This window comes from Mirounga angustirostris, unplaced genomic scaffold, assembly GCF_029215605.1.
Source record: "Mirounga angustirostris isolate CCGP_5_RB_7025 unplaced genomic scaffold, mMirAng1.0.hap1 SCAF_2, whole genome shotgun sequence".
NCBI lineage: Eukaryota > Metazoa > Chordata > Mammalia > Carnivora > Phocidae > Mirounga > Mirounga angustirostris.
The window spans coordinates 163,436,915-163,454,634 of NW_026991710.1; the positions used below are offsets into that span (position 1 = coordinate 163,436,915).

At 43.8% G+C, this 17,720-nt stretch overlaps 1 protein-coding gene across 1 annotated transcript in view; it reads right to left on the minus strand.

Annotated features, from left to right (window-relative positions):
• CHRNB3 (cholinergic receptor nicotinic beta 3 subunit) overlaps positions 1-14,629 on the minus strand; it is a 28,915-nt gene extending 14,286 nt beyond the window's left edge. The window contains exons 1-4 of the mRNA XM_045879302.2: positions 14,495-14,629; positions 12,688-12,869; positions 5,739-5,890; positions 4,636-4,680 (exon numbers count right to left, since the gene is read on the minus strand). Coding sequence (XP_045735258.1) covers positions 4,636-4,680; positions 5,739-5,890; positions 12,688-12,796 — 306 coding nt within the window. The 5' untranslated portion in view covers positions 12,797-12,869; positions 14,495-14,629. The remainder of the gene's footprint in view (positions 1-4,635; positions 4,681-5,738; positions 5,891-12,687; positions 12,870-14,494) is intronic.
• Positions 14,630-17,720: the final 3,091 nt, after the last annotated feature.

Consider the following 17,720-nt stretch of genomic DNA (forward strand, 5'->3'; position numbering starts at 1 on the left):
GCCTTTAAGGTGCTTGCGATGCAGTTGAATATGATGGAGTAGAATCTGAGTGGCGAGCCATTAAGTACTTTCTCATGTAGTTTTAGTGAGTCAGTGTTAATAATCTATTTATGATTTATAGGGTTTTGATTACTTTCTGGAAGTAGGAAGGAGGAAGACAAATGAGTTTCCAAAATATAATCAATAAAATAAAAATAGCTCCACACAGAGGACTTTCTCAGGATGTCACTAAATTTGTGCTTGATAAAGGTCTTTGGTTAAGAGGATGGAGAAAGAACGTCTAAATATACCAGAAGGGAACTATGGAAATAGAGGATAAGACAGAAGAATTGGAATTAAATACCAAGCATCTCAGTTGTGGAAACTACATGGAGCATGTTTTTGTTTTAAGTACGAAGAGTTTTATTCTCTCTGTGATATGAGTCAGGGAGCATTTTCCAGTGTCCAGAAAAGAACAGGGGTTTATCGTTTCCGTCTTTATTCTGACTGAGGCATACAGGGGTGGCTGGGGAGAGTTTCCCGTAGGTTTGTTCTGGCATGAGAACTTTGGGAAGTTATGCGATTGGGAAGAGTATACAGGGCTTCACAACTTCTCTACCTTTTTGGCTTGCAGAACTTCTATTGATCCTGTAAGACCTAACTTAAATATCCCCTCCCTTGGAAGCATTCCCTGATTTTCTCCCTGTCGCATTGTCATTTTTATAGTGACACGGTATTCATGCAGATTTTCCTTATGGTGTTTATCATATGACAGTCATTATTTTCTACACAAGTGACACTCTATCCTCTCCTTGAAGGCAGGGCTGTATTTTACTCTTCATATACCCGGGATCTAGCAGAGTGGCTGATACTTAGCAGGCTCTCCATAAACCCTGTGGAATGAATGGAAGATGGAGTGAATCCTTACTTCATTCTCTCCTAAATGCCTTTCTAGACCATCAGATGTCCCAGAGGCTGAGGCACCAAAACCTTAGAAGACAAGGACTAGGAAGGAACTAGTCTCCACAGGGACAGCACTGAGCGGACCACTGAACATCTTCCATCCGCTCCCTTGTCCAAGGCAACAGAAGGATTTCTTCATGTGAGCCCAACTTCAGTTAACAGTGCCCAACCTTGGACATGTCACTCCAATTCTCCAACGCTCAGTTTTCTCATCTGCAAAGTGGGGATCCTAATAGAACCTACCTCATAAGGTGGCTGTGAGAATGAACTGAGTTCATTCCTATGACACACCCACGCAGAGCACCTCAACCCCTAGTACGTGCTCAATAACTCTTAGGTGTTATTATTAGCTACTCTAAAACTGAGATGTGTATAAAACACCCATGGTTTTTAACATCAATTTTATCTTGTTTTTAGCATCTCTTTTCTTTTAGCCTTTATCATCTCTTTTCTTTTGCCCTTCGCCTTTCTTTTAGCTTTGTAGTTTTAAAAAGCTAGGGGCAACTGGCTGGCTCAGTCAGTGGAACATGGATCATCTCGATCTCGGGGTTATGGGTTTGAGCCCTGTGTTGGGTGTAAAGATTATTTAAAAATAAAATCTTAGAAAGAAATAAAAAGATACATATACATCATACGATGGAGCTCAAACGCCTCCTATTCCATGCAGCCTTCCCTGACTGCCACCATGCTAACAGAATCATCTTTCTTTTTTTGCTTCCACAGTCTTTGTGTCCTGTGCTTGCTTCAGCAGCACATACACCTCCTTGTTTGTGCCATAACATAGCATGTATTGACTAATATTTATCATGATATTTGCACTCCAAATCCAATCTGTGTGGGCAGAATAGCTTTGATAGCATTCTCTGTGGTTCTATGAAATGTACAGACGTTTCTCCTACTTTGGCTCTTCCAGTGCTTTAGAAGCAAGGCTTGATGGTTAGTGCAGAGACTGGATATGGCAGAGAAGGCCCTAACTGGGGAAACCCAGATTCTAGCCAGATGAATTCCTGGGCCCATCTGTCTCTGTAACCTGGGGCAGTGTGATACCTGCTGTGAGAATTCAGAATGTTGAGAAATGTAAATGAGAGAAGAGAGATGACAACCCTTTCCAAATGAAAGTCTGTTATTCTCTGGCTAATATAAAAAAGACAAGAAATAACAAGCGCTGGCGAGGATGTGGAGAAAAAGGAACCCTCGTGCGCTGTGGCTGGGAATGCAAGCTGATGCAGCCAATGTGGAAAACGGCATGGAGGTTCCTTGAAATATTAAAAATAGAGCTACCATATGATTGGTAATACCACTGCTGGGTATTTCCCTAAAGAAAATGAAAACTCTAATTTAAAAAGATACATGTACCCCTATGCTTATTGCAGCATTATTTGCAAGGGCCAAGATATGGAAGGAACCCAAATATCCATTGATAAATGAATGGATAAAGAAGATGTGGTATATATATACAATGGAATATTACTCAGCCATAAAAAAGAATGAGATCTTGGCATTTGCGACAACATGGATGGACCTAGAGGGTATTACACTAAGTGAGACAAATCAGACAGAGAAAGACAAATAACATATGATTTCACTTATATGTGGAATCTAAAAAACAAAACAAATGAACAAACGGAGAGGCAGGAACAGATCCAGATAAAGAGAACAAAGTGATGGTTGCCTGAGGGGACGTTGGAGGGGGGGTGGGCAAAATGGGTGAAGATAGGTAGGAGGTACAGACTTCCAGTTCTGGAATGAAGAAGTCACAGCATAGGGAATGTAGTCAATGGTATTGGAATAGCATGTATGGCGACCGATGGGAGGGACACTTGTGGTGAGCACAGCATAAGGTACGGACTTGTTAGATCACCATGTTGCACACCTGAAAACTAAAGTAACATTGTGTGCCGACCAGACTTTAATGAAAAAAAAAAAGTCTACTATTATCCTCATTACTTCTAAAAAATGGGAACCTAAGGCATCAGTCTGGCTTTTCCAAGCATCAGCTTGCCCCATCCCTATGGATTTCTCTTGCTCTGTTTTGGGTTCTGGAGATGTTTCGGTTTTGACTCTGGCTTGACCTGGAGGCATTCACCAGGCCACAGTGATTCTGGTGGCACAACTTTGCTGGAAGTCACTTCCCCAGTTGTAGTTAAGGTCTGAGGAGCTGTGGCTTCTCGATCACTTCTACTGAAATGACCTCATGTTTTCAAAATCTCAGGCAAAGTGAAAAGTACCAAATAGTAAAGGCCAGGAGTCTCCGGACCACTGTTTTATGTGAGAGATTAATAAAAGCTTAATCTCAAGGAGCAGTGTGTGTGAAGCAGTGAGAGGTTTTTTGTTTTATTTTTGTTAATTTCCTAAACCCATTTGCACTTTAAGAGAAAAGTTTTTATTCTCTCCCCTGCAAGCTCAAATACAGCACTTCTTACTGATTTTCATTAACTCAAAATACTTCTGAATTCCACTGTCTCTAAGTTGGAAAAGTGGGATACATCACTGAGGAAGGAGATGGGTATACAGAAAAATATGTTTATTTGAATTGTATTTTTCTATCTACATTACCAGCTTATTATTTTCTCCTGGACATCTTTATTTGCAAGTAAAATAATACACAGATCTATTTCATAACTTGCTAACATACCTACCAATTAAGGAATCGGAGGAATAGAGGGTAGTAAAAATGATAATAATTCTGTAACTCTGACAAATATGACAGAAAGGAAGCCCGGGGAATCTCCCTATGATCTCGATCCACTGTTCCTTTAAACCCTTAGCAGTACTGAACAATGTCTCCTGAACCTGAATAGTAATTAACTTATTTCAATATAAACAAACAAAAATATTATGTATGTATGTTAAAATTCAGTGAGATATTAAAGATTCCTCATTGGGAAGATTTTAAGTCTATGGGAGATTAGGCAATACCTGGATATTCAGGAGAAAACAAGTAATTGCTGACGATAACAACAAGAAGGAAAAACAAACAAGGGGACCAAAATCTCATCTCCTATCAAAGAAGTGTCAATATTTTCTCCTTCCATCACACATGCAAAACTGGGCTTTGAAAGATAGTTATTTCCTGAACATTCTAGGACAAGCTCCTCTGAACGGATGTCTTGGTTTTAGTAAACAGGCTCCAGTTGAGCTAAAAGCAATCATCTAAGCAGAGAGCTGAACCCATTCAAAATGCCTTTTTAGTTATACCAGGAAAACATATATTCCTTATTTGTTTTGGGCTTCACTTTGTTCTGAAACTGATGATGAGAGGCCTTCTGTCCTCCCTGTTTTCTCTTTCTAGGGAGGAACGGGAAACACTAGGGGCGGATTCCTCCCACGGAGGACCAGTGGGGATGAGGGAGAATTTAGGATTGATGATTGTCTGCTCCAGTTGTGGTACCCTAGTGGGGGGAAAGTGGCACTCTGGAGCTTTCCCCCCTTTCTCCAAGTAGCCAAGGAGCAGCACCCAGGCCTGGGTGTCAGAGAGTCCCCTCCAGGCATGCCTCCGAGCTTCCAGAAGCTGCTCTCCACCTCCCGCAAAAGAAAAGTAAATAATAAACCCTTCCCAACCATTCCCAAATATCTCCCCGAGGAACCCAATATGCTCTGTAAAACAATTGTTTTTCAAATGGGTGTCTTTCTAAACAGAAAAGCAATGGAAATAATTAGGTTAGCAGATCTAATGCTTGGATTGACAGTTACCTGTTTGAGCCACACATTTGTTGTCATCAGCTGATTCTTTTCATCCTAAGAAAGTGACAATTAGGAAGATGTAAATTCAAATTAAGTGAAGTTGTCTTTTACAATTTTTTTCTTTTGTCAGAAAGACCTCTCTGACACATACATTTGAGGCATTCAAAGTGTAAAGGATTCTCAATTTAAGCACAGTTAAATGGCATGGGATCCTAAAATATTACACATATTTTGCTTAAAATAAAAAATAATAATTAAAGCAAGTAGCAGTTAATTGTGGTGGTATTCATCTAAAATTGCATAGCCCAGAAAGCATGGTAAGGTGGCAATGTAGGATGAACATTAGCTAAATCAGAGATTGGTTTTGCATGATTTTCTAGAAGGATTCCTTGGGCATCGAGTTAGCTGGGGTGGGTGAGTGTGCCAGTGGTGGGGCAGGGGATTGGGGCAATATGGGGGGATTGTTCTGGAACTTTGTGGAGCACAGCAGGATGACTTTGCAGAATGGGCTTGTTAAAGTTCACTGATTTCCTGGGATCGCAATCATGGCAGAAGTGGGAGCCAAACAGGAACATTAGCAGAGAATGCTAAGGTATGGGTGAGGCCAGGGGAATTTGCGGGGTCCTGTGGGAATTCAGGAGGGTGATGGGGTTGCCAAGCACTGGGGTGCCAGCACCATCTGCCTTCTCTCCCTGCCAGCACCCTTGGCAGCCCTCACCCAATCCGCAGTCAGGGTGACGCCGAATCAGCCAGGGGGACACTGACGAGCCCTTGGCTCAGTTCTGCCTTCTCTTCCAGCCCTTGCTTCTCCCTGGGTGCTCGTCCTGGTGCTCAGCAAACCTGCCAGGGGCAATGCCTGTCCTAGCCACCACATCCGCCCCCCAGCCAAAGGTCCCACACAAACAGTGCTGCAATGAAAATTTACTCTGTGACACTTCTCATTCCTTCCTCGGGTCATTTCACTGGCCTCTTGGGGCAGATTTTCTCTCACAGTAAGCTATTTTTAAAATGGAAATGGCAGACATGCGGAAAGAAAACAAAATAAAATCTTAGGCTCACAAACAGGTTAAGAAATGCATGTTCTTTTCAGCTTTGTGCCAAGGATTACTCACCACATCTACGAGCTGAGATATTTTCAGTCCGAAATATACTTTTATGGTGTCATTAGAATTTAATACAGGGCGAACCCATTTCTGATAACCTTGGAATAAGTGTCTGAGGAGGGCATCTTCACTTTCAGCTATTGAGCTGAATCCTGCAGCGGCTGGAAGAATCATGAGGGAAACCCGAATTAATGGGAAAGGCGTAATGGCTGGTTTAGCATCCTACAGCCTGAACCTTCATATAGTCTACACGGCCTAGTGCGGCGAAGGCAGCTTTGAGTGTACAAGGGTTCTCGAACCATGCTCCGTGCCCACAACACACGGCTGAAAGCAGACTCTATGCTTCACCCAGAGCTTCGCACTCCCGCGGGATTTTCCCACCGTGAGGTCAGCACTTTATGGACAATGACGAATTCACAACACACTGTGGCAAGGGACATATGTGTATGTGTTAGCGGTCTAAACATCCCTCCTCTCACTTTATCCCCTTGACGGTACTTTATCCTGCATCGGAGCCCTTGCACATATTATATGTGTCTTTGCTTATTGTCCGTCTGCCCCCTGGGAAAACGGCGCTCCCAGAAACCTTCCTGGCCACCGCCTCCCAGCTCTGTGGGGTCTGGCACATCGTGGCCCCTGAGCCAACACCTGCGTAGCAAGGCAGTGAGCTACTTGGGTTTTGTTTGCTGAGTGGTGTTTGGAGAGTTTGGGCCAGAGCTGAGTTGCTCGGGAGAAGAGAGGCAGGGAGGCCACAGCGGTGCCCCCTCGGCCTTCCCCTGTGTGAGCGGCCCTCCCATAAGGAGAATATTGTTTCACGGGCACCATGGCAACGACTGCTGGTTCCCTGCTCAACAGCCCATTTGCCCTTTCTTTTTCGGTAACAGATGCTAAATTTATTCAGGATTGCATGGTGCCAGCTTAAAATGTTCCCTTCTCAGGCTCCCTCACAGCTAGGGACGGCCATGTGACCTATCCATCGGCGCCTTCAGATACATGCAGAAGCCAGTGGGTGCCGTTTGTAGGAAATATTGTTGAAGAGGACAGACTCGGCCCGACCTGCACCTTTCACCTTTCCTCTTTCGCCCTTCACTCTCTATCCTTCCGGCCTGGAGCTGGAACACGGTATCTAGGGATTGGGCCCCACAGGTACCTCACGCAGCCTGATGAAAGCTCCACACATAAGAAAGACCGACGGAGCCTGGGTCCCTGAGAGCACTATAGGACCCCCAACCAGCCCAGGCCTGCCTGCCTCCAAATTTTTTGGTGTGTGAGAAAAGCAACCCTCTTTTGTTAGAGCCATCGTTACACGCATCTGAGCGCAGTCCTAGCACCAGAGTTCTGCCCTTCCCCGACAGCCCGTGTTCCAGTTCAGGCCAGTGAGAACTAATTACTTATGACACCATCTCACAGTGGATGGAGATGCTCCAGGAGGGCTGAGAACAACTGCATAATGTCTGAACTAACACATGCGTGCGTGTGCACGCACACACACACACACACACACACAGACTTCTTAGCTTGGACAACCCTGCCATTTTTTTTTTTTTTTTTTTTTTTTTTAAAGATTTTATTTATTTATTTGACAGAGAAAGACACAGCGAGAGAGGGAACACAAATGGGGAGTGGGAGAGGGAGAAGCAGACTCCCTGCCGAGCAGGGAGCCCGATGTGGGACTCGATCCCGGGACTCCAGGATCATGACCTGAGCCGAAGGCAGTCGCTTAACCAACTGAGCCACCCAGGCGCCCAACCCTGCCATTTTAATTCTGGACTTGAGAGGGGGATCCCGAGAACAGAAACTGTACTTTTGAGTTTCCTTTCCTGGCAGGACAATTTGACTGTCAGTTTGCAGGAAGGTGGAGTTGCCCATTGGGAGGGATCTTCTAAAATGATGACCTTGACAATCCCCAGCACTTGCCGCCTTCAAAGCTACACCCTCCGTGAGAATGGCTGGATCCCTGCTCTTTGCTGGGCTCCAAAGGGAAATAAGCAGATCTGTTCTTTCAGGGACCTTTGTATGTTTTACCCACTTCGGCCAATGTCAGAAGGTGAGCTGCTGTCTGAATCGAGGAACAAAAAAGGTAAATCTGCACAGGCTGTTATGGACTGAATATTTGTGTCTCTTCAAATCCCTGTGTTGAAGCCCTCCCCCCCCCCCCCAGTGTGACTATCTTTGGTGATAGAACCTACAAGGACATAATTTAGGCTAAATGAAGTCATCAGTGTGGGGCCCTAATCCAATCGGCCTGGTGTCCTTAGAAGAAGTGGAGGAGACACGAAAGAGCTCTCTCTCCATGCAGGCATGAGGAAAAGCCAGGTGAAGACACTGCCGGAAGGCAGCGGTTTCCAAGCCAGGAAGAGAGTTTTCACCAGAAACCGAACTTGCTGACACCTTGAACATGGACTTCTAGGTTGCACAATTGTGGGAAAATAAATTTCTGGTAAGTCACACAGTCTGTGGTGTGTTGTTATGGCAGCCCGAGCTGTCTAAGACAGCACAAATCTGTCTGTCCAAAAAAAGACCAAAACAGATCTGACCAAAAAAAAAAAAAAAAAAAAGGCCAGAGGTTCAATGCTTTCTGCTCAACATCTTCAACCTGTCTCAGCTTCCCCAAATAAAAGCTGAAGTCATTGATGTTATTGGAACAGATGCAGAGATGCCCTAGAAATGTCTCTGGTTTTTCCTTCCTGTAAAATAGAACATGATAAGAAAGGGAAAGTGCTCCCACTGTTGATTCTTTGAGGCTAGGGCCTCAGTAAATACTCAATGATGTTTGGTGAATGAACCAAATGCAAAGAAGCTCTAACAGCACTTTCCATGCACAGGGAAGGAGGCGGAGTGAGCTCGGCTCACTGCTCCAGAGGGTGTAGAATCACAGATGTTGTCAGGATTTCCAGGACAAGTGGTCTCTGTTTTAAGGAATAAATGGATTCCTGAAATGTGTGTAAACCAAATTTTTGCAAATGGACTTGTATTTTAAACAAATTTGACAAGACTGACATTCTAAGATATATCTCAGCAATACATGGACAAGTTGGGAAGCTGATGTCAGAAGATGAGTGACTCCCTGAGTGGGTGCTTACATTTCCCAAAGTCAGCTTCTGGATGGGGAGGGATGAGAGAGCATTTGTATTCATAAATAATTTCAGCATGAAAGAGGAAGGACAAGTGAAATGATGAAGAAGTGAAGGCAGTGGAGCTGGAAAGGACTTCTGAGATGATCTAAGCCCCTCCTTTTACAGATGTAGATCCTGGGGTGCAGAGAGAGGGAGTGACTTACCCAGGGTCAACCCAGCTAATACGTGGTGGGTGTGGTTTTCTGACTCCCAGGTTGTCGATCTTTCCATCAGCTCATCCATGGAGGATTGAGGAGGCAAAAAGACTGTTCCCTATGCTGTGGTCTCCTTACTTTATGGCCACATAAAAACTTTCAACAATTCATGTCTATGGACACATATTTATTGTTTTTGCTTTTTTTGTTGCTGTGTTGTTGTTAGCATTGTATTTACCAAAAATACTTCACTGTTGTTGAAAGCAATCTATCGCCAGGAAGAATGATATTCTAAAACCAGGTCACAGATAATGTTTGGTGATAGGAAGATGCTCAACACTGGTGATGGTGTCCCATAATCCTACTCAGTCTCCCTCTGCTGCAGTTGAGCTTGGCCCTGGGCACCTCTTGGTTGGGCACTGTGGTCACTCTCCTTGGAGGTGGACACCCAATGCTTTATAGTAGGAGCAATCCTGCTTCAGACTTGACCATGGTCTCCTCACATCTCCTTGCATTAAGTCCTGCTTTGCAACCCCCGTCCTCCCCCAACACACACATAGTCTAATGCACATCTCCAGAGGATGTGTGCTGGCTGTTAAAGCTTGTCACCATTGCTCCCCTAAATCCCAATCCCCCCCCTTTCTTCTCTCCCTCTCTCTACTTAATCTTTGTCTTATTTTTTCTTTGTCAAAATATTTCTCTTGGGACTACATAAGCAACTCCGCAGGTGGAGGACAAGAAGAGGGAGAACCAGAGGGAGAGCACATGCAAGCGATCAGACAGACGGAGAGCTCTCTGCCTGATTCTAGTAATTTCCTCCATGTGGAACTCAGGCTGGGAAAGTGCTGTAGGAGGGCACTCTACTCTTGGCTCTGGATGCTGAGTCTCTTGCCAAACTCGTTATTGTTAAAACGAGAATCCAACAAATATTTATTTAACATTGAGAACCACTGGACTCAGATTTAGACATGAGTTCTGGTCTTGTTTCCAAACCAGGCGATCTTAATTAAGCAAGGCATTTAACCTCTCCCAGTAAAAATAGAATGTGGATGATTGGTAAGCCCTTACCAACTCACACACCCTATGTTTCCAGGATTTCATGTCCGTGAACAGCCATAAAATGTGATCTATTATGCCCAATATTTGCTATTCTGAAGACACAAAAAAGAGGTAATGTTTAAGATGTACCATTGATTGGAGAACTTTACTCCTGGCTGCCATTTACTGTAACAGAGGAGACATCAGGTAACGTAACTAACACTATGAAGGGATTAGACAGGACTCAGGAGGAGTTAAGACTCTCTCAACCCCTGTAAGTGGGGTCATGAGAGATTGGATGAGGTACCCATACCAGCTTCAGACAAAGAATTTTTTCTTTGGAACCTACAACTTGAACTTCTGGCCTCTTTATTCTTCTTGACCATGTTTCCTTTCCTTTCTTCAGGCTCTCAGACATTCTGCTCTCTCCTCACTCAATTATCAAAACCCACTTTCTGCAGAATTTTGACAAGTTCATGCACGCTGAGGTATAAATAACTGATAAGACTTAACTAATGACAACTCACATGCTTATTTATGGTTTTATTGAAGACAACATCATTGTTTATCCTTAGCTAAGAGAGTAAAGAAGTAATTGAAGACTTCTAAACCTCAGCAAACATGGTTGAGAGAGACACATTTTTTTGTTTAGATACCTTTTGTTATATTTTGGTTTTGTCCTTCCATTATCACCACCTCGTCAAAAAAAAAAAATCATACCACAAATATGTTACCTCTGCTGTCAACACACAGAACTAGCCCTCGGGGTGAAATAAATAATAAATATTGGATGGATCCTTCCTAGCGTGAGAGTTTATTCGAATGACTTTGTTTTCTCCCTCTTGCATCCCCCATGTTGGAATCGTTCCTAGGATACAGTAGATCCTCAGTAAATATTTATTGAATGAGTAAATACATGTCATCGTGCGGTAAGAGTGATGGGAAGATGAGTAAGATACAGTCCCTTTTTCTGGGAGCAGACCCAAACACACAAAGCATGAATTTGCAACACAAGAAATGTCACATGCCCAGACACAATCATCCTCTCCACCAAAGCCAGAAATCTAAAAATGAGGGGTTGCCCCTTGTAATTTGGAAAAGGTAGTTCTGGGTAACAAAAAGAAACTATTTCCTTTGCAAGGAGTAGCAAAGTTAAAGAACTTAAGGAAAGGTGGTACAGATCTGCAAACAGAAATAGACTCCAAGGGATCTAGAAATGTCCACAAATGCAAGAGTGACTACAGGTTATTGATTTATTATAGATCTGTGACAGATGTACCCAGCACAGTATACATTCCCAAACCCTTGCCCTACTTGATAGAGAATGAGTACCAGGCTCCCTTCCATTCTCAATTTTCTTATGTAACCGTTACTATGCAAGGAAGGGGGTACACAGGTGAATGGAGAGGGTTTATGCAACCACCCCTGCGAGTAAGATGATTTCCCTGGGCAAAAGATGGTAAGAATCAATTATTTCATAGTAAATGGAACAGTAAATAAAGGCAGAAAAACATTAGACTTGTGGATATTAATTGTATGCTAAAACACACAGAAGTTGATTATCATTTTTATGATTGACAAATTTCATTTCAGACTCCAGAGATCAAATTTAGTGATATTTGAAAGTGGGTCCGATGCCCTCGGTACTTAGAAAGGACTCATTTTGAGTCCTCAGTATGAAGAAAGGCTACGTTTTTAAAGATATGATACTGTTCAGGTGTGTGTGCCTAGATTTGAAATCTAGAATTTATTAAATCTAGGATTTATTTCAGGACTTGGGTGAATCTCACTCGGTGCTCCTGGTTCCCCATCTGAAAGGAGCAATAGTCAAACATGGCAAAATTCCTACTGAGAAATAAATGCAAACTGCTAATGGGACAGCCAGCTGGCCCCTGGCTCTAATGGTTTCCACTGTGATGGGAAGGGCTTTGTGTTCTTAAGTTACATAAAAAATGAAGTGTTTCCCAAACCCAGAGAGCTGGCAGGTGCAAATGACCATTTCCCCCTAAACTTTGCAGTTATTTTCTCCCTCTTTCCATTTCTCTTTTGGCTGTCTGTCCATCTCTCTCTCCCTCTCTCCTTTTTTTGCCCTCTTTATTAAGAATTCTCCAAATTTCACATGGATAACAGTCACAGAAAACTCACACATGTTCATAGACATGTAATGTCTATTTTTGTTTAATTGTGATATACAAACACATTAAATATACCTACACACAAATTTATTAAAGTTTGTATATAAGTCTATAGAATATATTGGATACAATTAAGTACCTACACACAGATATAATGATTATTAGTAGACATGATATAAAAATGTTGACAGAGTAAATTTCTGTGCCAAATATTTTAACGATTCTGAGAAGCATTCAGTGCATTCAGTAACATTTTTCCTCCTTTTATATCTTCCTACCAAGTTCATGATTCAAAAGGAAGACAACGGCATAAATCTGATGGAATCCATAGGTATGATTTCTTTAGCAACATGCAGATTTCCTAGAATTACTCATTACAGCCACATCCTAGAGGTTATCCTTAAAGATACCTATACATTTTATAATTCTAACATTATCAACACCATATTTCTGCCTCCCTTGCTTTAATCATTCTACAATGATGAAGTTTTAATTTACTTTAACTTGAGCTTACCTGAAGGAGTGACACCAAGGACGATGAACACGAGGAGAAAGCCTGCCAGTCTCATGCTGTCAGTGTAGGAAAGATAACCCCTTCCTTTTAAACAGTACAGTATTTCCATCAGAAAGGGAGGTTTTGAAAAGAAAATGCAGTGGTTCAAAATCCGAAGCGGAACCCAAGGGGAGAGTAGACACCTGAAGTGGGATAAGAGAGTCTCAAACCACCTCACATCAGTGTGATGTTTCTTCAACTACACTTCATTGATTTCCACTCAGCTGTCAGATTGTGTAAGTTGAAAACATAGCTCTGGGTCCTAACTCCTGACTTATTAATTTGCTCTCTCACAAAGAGATGCAGGACAGAAGGGAAAGGATAGACAACTTCTGAATGCCCTGTGGTATTTTTCTCCCGGGTGGAGATCTGATAATGCCACCCTTGCTCTGATTCACCTTCTTCACAGTGGATCAGATTTTCATCGAGGTCAGTGCGTGTTCCTCATAAATGCAAATCTAATGAATGAACGAGTGTAAGTGAAGGCTGGATACAGGAGAGGGCCAGGTGGGAACAGGCACATGGATGGGGACTGAGCGCTGGAGCGACATGCTCCAGGGCACTGAGGAACTCCACCTGGACCACACTGACTCCATCTTTGGTCCTCCATCTGGGGCGCAGGTGGTGCCATCTTAGATAACTATCCTGTGACCACACACGCCCTGCCCTTCACTCCATAAAATCTGGGGATTAAGGTCTGGATAGCTGCAGAGAATAGGCCGAGAGTAGGGGTGGAGAATTACTGTGTAGTGCCCTGGATGGTTGGTCCATTCGCCCCTCTGATTGTCCGTCAGTAAGCAACACTGAACAAAACTCTGTGTAAATGGTGTTTTGTTTTTCAGTACTAAAGTGCCTTCTCAGTCTGGAGGATACATTACTGACCCTCCTCCCCCTTTTAACACTGTCTTAATCCAATTTAAAATTCGCTTGATGTTATCTTATTAGGCTCCCACTATGTGCCACTAACAATTTTCAAACACCAGGCACTGCTCAATAAGTTACCAATATATAATCAAAACAGCCCTGGCTGAGGAGGCGGGACTCTGTCCCCTCCTCATGCCCACCTCTCTGATCCTCTCTGAGAACCCCCAAGGATGGGGCTCTGTTCTTTTATCTCTGTAACTCCACTTTCTCTCCTGTGCCTATCACGTGAAATGCTTAAGAGTGTTGCTTGGAAGAAAGGAGGAAGGAAACAATCAGACATTGATTTCCTATGCATCTGAATCGTGTTCTGGGCCTGCTGTGAATTTACAACTGTATCAGGAATAAATTAACCACTAACCCAGAGGTGCAGGATGTATCACCTTTCTTTATTTCAATAACTCAAATAAAATGAAGCTTGCCGTTCCACAGAGCAAGCAGAAAAATCAGTCTCAATCCTCCTGCCTGGGGTAGCACAAGACCTGGGAAGGCTTCTGTGGTGCCCACAATACAGGGCAGGCCCTGCAGGCTCCAGTCCATCTTGACCACAGCAGACGGAGCAGTGGCCAGCCCACAGGGTCCTTTGGAAGTGGCACTTGTGCTACCCTTTGCTTGGTTGAATGCCCAGGATTCTGCGAGGACTGGAAGTCTGGGTGAGAGAATGCCCCCCTTTCTGAGTGTCCACAGGGCCATTGCCTCCTGAGGATGGCCACCTCTACTGGGTGTCACCCTTGTAGCATGGTTCTGGCTGCTGGAGGGACCAGCCAGCCTCTGGCTCCTTCTGCACTTTTGCAAAGTTCTCACCTATCTCTCCTTGCAGCGCTTTTCTCCCTGAAAAGCCACTCACCTGGTCTCCGTCGCAGTCTGGAAGCCTCGAATGATCTCTTCAGTGAGTTTAGACTTTCAGTGTCAGCGGACATCAGATGAACAGGTAGAGAAGTTGTCTTTAAGCAGCTTCTGTTTTGGGTCCCTGTAAACTCAAGGAGCCCGGAGCCCAGCTCCTTTCTTGGAAAATGTAGAAATAAGACATACAGAGAACAAAACACAAGTCCTTACCTCAAAAAATCATCCTGTTTTGAACCAATGTGCCCATGTTCCCTCGCCCATTCTATAACCAATAATAAACATGAGCTGGGCAGCTGCCTGGGCTATGGTGTTGGGTCTATCAAAGCAGAAATAATCAGAGGTCTCCATTATCCATGGAGGATAAGTTTGCATTCTAAGACCCCAAACAAAACCTCTGCTCATCCATCACTGACCAAATGTGCTCCGTGTGAAAAGTGAGCTCGCTCATTCTGAGGCTCTGGAATGCGCTCCAGACACATACTTATGAGAGTCACAAAACCAAAACTGAAGATGAGAGAAAGCAGATGTGCTTTCAACTGAAGATTTGGAAAACGTTACAATCAGTATTTTTTATTATTTATTTATTTATTATTTTTAAAGATGTTATTTCTTTAAGTAATCTCTACACCCAATGTGGGGCTTGAACTTACAACCCTGAGATCAAGAGTTGTGTGCTCTACCAACTGAGCCAGGTGCCTCTGATCAGTATTTTTTTTAAATTGTGAAAGTAGTATAATCCTAACTACAAATTTTATTTTTTTTAAAAAATTTTATTTATTTATTAGAGAGAGAGTGAACATGAGAGGGGGGAGGGTCAGAGGGAGAAGCAAACTCCCTGTTGAGCAGGGAGCCCGACGTGGGACTCGATCCCAGGACTCTGGGATCATGACCTGAGCCGAAGGCAGTCGCTTAACCAACTGAGCCACCCAGGTGCCCCTAACCATAAATTTTAAAAACACTTATGATTCATCTTCCTAATCTAACCACCATCAAGATCTTGGTCTACACACACACACACACACACACACACCCCGCCCCCCCACAACCTTCAGCAGGACTGTTACTATTTGTAATATAAAACTTGATACATTAAAAAGGAGAATGTGTTAACATCAACTTTGAGGAGAAAAAGAAACTTTTAGAAATGATTTCATGACTTGTAGGAAGACAAAAGGGAGAATTGTAGATGGTTCCAGAGTATAGTTAAGTGGATTCAGAGCTAGTTGAGCAACCACAGACAGGGTGTTGATTAACAAGTGGATGCCAACCTAGAAGAAGGTCTCTAGTGACATTTTCCCTTGTGGTAACATGGCTCTGACACATTGAACATCTTTAAGTGCTTTCTTAAAGACATGGAAAATATTCTGTCAGATTTGCAAATAACACAAAAATGAGAGGATCAACTTGATTGCCAAGGTCCCTTGCAATACTAAACTATACAACCTTGTCATCTACTGTTGTGACAGAATCAAGATCCAGAGCAACCTCAAAAAACTGGGATGCTGAGCCCATACCGACAAGGTAGGATAGCTTTGAATGACATTTGTGTGAATTGGGACAAAATATGTCCATTTCTCCAAAAAGATTTTTGAACACTTAGAAACACATATTGCGGTATTCATTAATGAATTGCTTTTATTGCAATTATATAATACAGACAGCCTCTTGGTTGCCATAAGAATGGTGTCCAGAGCAGCAGCTCTACCTTGCCAGAGGCACCTCGAACCATTTCACTGAGAGCTACATGCTTTAATAAAGCTCATCTAGGGGAGTCAAGAGACCCAGGGTCTATAAAGTAGGCCTTGTGAGAAATGGTTAAAGAGCAAGGAGTTTCAATTAGAGAAAAAGAAGTCCTAGGGAACTGTCTTTTAGCTGTGAAAAGTTTTGCTATGTGACAGTGAACTCCTGGACACCAACATCATTTTACAAGCAAAGAAAGGGAAGCCCAAAGAGGTGGAGTCATGGTCCTGAGGCACAGAGCGGGGTGATGGTAGAAGCAGGGTCAGAATCATGTACCATGCCACTTACTAAGATACCCATTAACCAGACTGTATATAGAGAAATGGGCATGGAGAGAACACACACCCTGCCTTTGCAGGTTCATCCCTCTGACTTTCCCCAGTTATTCATCACACTCTCTTCTTTGGGCCCCTCCCCAGGTCTTACCTCAGGCATCCCTGTTGCTGCCTGTCTGCCTTTCCATCTAGCCAGCATTACTAGAACTTCAAATACTCTTCTTACCACCAGTGGGAGGTTTTGTGGGAGGGATTCGGGCGGGGTGTTGGTAGTCATAGGAGTCAAAGGTCTAGAATTTCATAGTATATGACTTCGAAAGTCTCACTGCCCTCCCAAATAATCTCCCATCCTTTCATGGCTCACTTTTCACTCTAAAGATAGTTCTTTGGGTTTCAAACTTATTAAATTCAAAGAGCCTGGGAGGGACAGCCCTTTAATACAAAGAGTTTCAACCCTTTTCCTTTCTTTGCACTGCTCACTTACGTGACATCCTCCCAATAGGAACATTGCTCATTATCTGCAGAGATTTGAAATTCACGGCTTTTAAATACGTGTCAAATTATTTCCTGCGCTCAAGCCAGGAGCCAAGGGGCTGCGGGGAATGCTTTGCATTTCCCCAGGTTTGACGTTAGTGGCGACTAGGACCCGGAGAAAGGACTTAGCGACGCCAGAGGTGCGGTACGGGACTTGGGGGCCCCCTGGTGGACAGTGGGGCATACTGCAGGCTTAGGCCGACGGGCTCCCTTTTAAAGGACGTGTGCTTTAGATATTCGTTCCTTAAAATTTAAATTTAACAAATAAACTAAAATAAAAGCGGGCTGCCTAAATCCTAACCTAAGCACCAGAATGCAGTGGGTTGTTGGTCTAACAGCTCCACGCATCGTCACACAGCTCTCGAGCAGGGGGTGCAGGCCGCCAGGAACGGCTGGAATGAGCTGAGGGCCTCCCCTGAGCGGGGGAGGGGGTTGGGGGGGGAGGGGGCGGTGCACGGGAGGGTTCAGGCGCAGCCGCGCTGGGAGCGCCCACCACCGGGAACCTTGGCGGTCGCTGTGGGAAGGACGGCTTGAACCGAGAAACCATCTCTAAACTTCCCCCGCACAGCAGCGTTTCCCAGACCTATTTGTGCTTCTGAGAAACATACATTCCTGGATGCTTTCCCCAGGAATTCTCGATCCGGGGGTCTGGAATGGGGCCCACGTGGTTTTGAAGAG